At 34.9% G+C, this 2312-nt stretch overlaps 1 protein-coding gene across 2 annotated transcripts; it reads right to left on the reverse strand.

Moving 5' to 3' along the window:
* LOC104770886 (probably inactive leucine-rich repeat receptor-like protein kinase At5g48380) lies at positions 75-1198 on the reverse strand. Of its 2 annotated transcripts, none has more exons than XM_010495352.2 (2): positions 1076-1198; positions 75-967 (listed from the first exon to the last, which is right to left on the reverse strand). In XM_010495352.2, the coding sequence occupies exon 2, from the start codon at positions 960-962 to the stop codon at positions 309-311; it is 654 nt and encodes a 217-aa protein (XP_010493654.1). In that variant the 5' UTR covers positions 963-967; positions 1076-1198; the 3' UTR covers positions 75-308. The 2 variants fall into 2 exon arrangements, with proteins under 2 accessions (XP_010493654.1, XP_010493653.1); XM_010495351.1 differs by having other exon boundaries at positions 1108-1196.

Genomic DNA, 2312 nt, shown 5'->3' on the forward strand with positions numbered 1-2312 from the left:
TTTTTTTTTTTTTTTTTTTTTTGCTAGAGATGGACAAAAAAAATTATCAATTTGTTTATAAGCTTTTTTTTTTTTTTAACTCCTTTTAACAAATTTGAAAATATGTAATTGTTCAGAACTAAACATTTGTGGATGTCATTTCGTACAAGACCATTTATCGGCTTTTTCTGAATAACAGCCGCTCTACAGAAATAGTAGAACAAAAGAATCCCAGAATTATTCCAACGACAAATGCTGCCACGGTAAATCCACCTAGTGCCGCTAAAATAACAACTTTACCATGAGAGTTGGTCGAAGTCATCTTACATTCATCCAGAGACCAGAGGCTTACCGCACAGATTCAGGTTATTAGCAAAACTCTCTGAGGTAATGCTGGCACTGTTAAACTTTGGGATTGGACCTTCGAGACGATTGTCAGCCACTGAGAACGTGTTGAGCCGTCTAAGTTGCCCTAGCTGGGGAGGAAGAGTACCCGTGAACTGGTTATGATGAAGCTGAAGAGTGTTCAGAAAAGTAATGTTTGAGATCAACATAGGGATCTCACCAGAAAAACTATTGTAGGATAGGTCTAGAGTCGTAATAACTGGAGAGTACAAGGAAATGTAGGATGGTAAAGGTCCAGAGAAGTTGTTTCTAGAAAGGTCTAGATGAGTCAAATCAGAACATAGCTTAATCCCCTGAGGAAACACTCCTCCGAGACCATAACCAGAGAGCATAATACTGAAAACCCTATCCTCATCATCATGCCAACAAGTCACACCACTGAACTTGCAGATAAAACCTTGTGCAGTCTGGTTCCCAAACTCCCAACTTGATAAATACCCATTTGGATCCTCTACTTGAGATTTAAAGGTCTTCAAGCAATCAATGTTGGCCTGATTCGCATCGGCCAAGCTAGACAGTAGAAGCAGCAAACATAGACTATTCCCAAAGAAAATTGCAAAAACCTTACACACCATCATATATCCTGGAACCAAATAATAAATTATAAATAGCAACAATGCAATTGGAGATTCTTCACATTAAAAAAAATAAAAAAGAATGAGTTGACTTAAAGCTGATGATAACAACTCACAAAATATTGCGGGAAATTTGTAAGGAACTCACAAATGAAAATAAGAAATAAAAAGAGGAGAGGTTTGGTCTTAGTCGCCGTGGTGATCTTGTGCATGTGTGTTGAGCAAACCTGTTGTGAGTGTTAATGAATGACAAAAGGACTTTGAATAATATAAACGAAAACCTGTTGTTGAGCAAGTCTACAGACTTGGATGGTCCCTTGCCTTGTGGAAAAATCAAACAAAAGTTCGTAAAGAATGGGCCGGGGAAAAGAAGAAAAAAACACTGAACAACGTAAAGACTCAAACCAAATTGGTCTTTTGCGTGTTTAACGTTTCTTTCTTCTATTATTCATGATCAAATTTGTCTATCATCAGTTTTTAAGAGATGGACAAATTATTTTCCATTTGATATTTCGCTTTTTGATTTCTTTAATTCATTTGGTGTTTATGATGGTTTGGACAAAATCAAATACTAAAATATGACGATATCCATAAGAAATAAGGCAATTCACTAATACTGTATAAGATTTCAAGAAAATGAATAGACGTAACCCAAAATAATGAATGAGAGAAGCTGTAATTTACCAACGCATAGTAATTTTATTATTTTATAAAATCTTGCCCCTAATGACTCGCGTTAATTCATGGGGTAAATAAATACTATAATCTCCAAAAGAAGCGTCACTTGTCCGAATTCAAATATATCCAAAATGATGTGACAGGTTCTAATCGAATTCAACAACTGTAATTGCAATCACACGCAACAGTATATATGAGATCGTATCCACAAAGACTATGCTAGCACGTACACTTCGAAATTTTGTATGATTTAATTAACATCAAGTTAGAAGGACAAACGAAATAAGAAATCTATATATAATAGCAAACCCACTTTTTTGTGTCAATTTTTAATCCAACGGATGAGATTAGTTCTAGTTTTAATCCAACGGTTTAAAATTATTAATCGTGTCTTTTCGTCGTACCCCCATCTTTCAAAAATCACATCTCTTAGTCTTTGCATCTCTTTGTTGTACCTCCTGGTTTCAAAAATCACATCCATTAATTTTTACACCTTTTAAATCACACCTCTTAGTCTTTGCATCTCTTTGTTGTACCTCCTGGTTTCAAAAATCACATCCATTAATTTTTACACCTTTTAAATCACACCTCTTTAGTTGTTGCATCTCTGTTGTACCTCCTGGTTTCAAAAATCACATCTATTAATTTTTACACATTTTAATTTTACACCTCTAT

This window comes from Camelina sativa, chromosome 20, assembly GCF_000633955.1.
Source record: "Camelina sativa cultivar DH55 chromosome 20, Cs, whole genome shotgun sequence".
Taxonomy (NCBI): domain Eukaryota; kingdom Viridiplantae; phylum Streptophyta; class Magnoliopsida; order Brassicales; family Brassicaceae; genus Camelina; species Camelina sativa.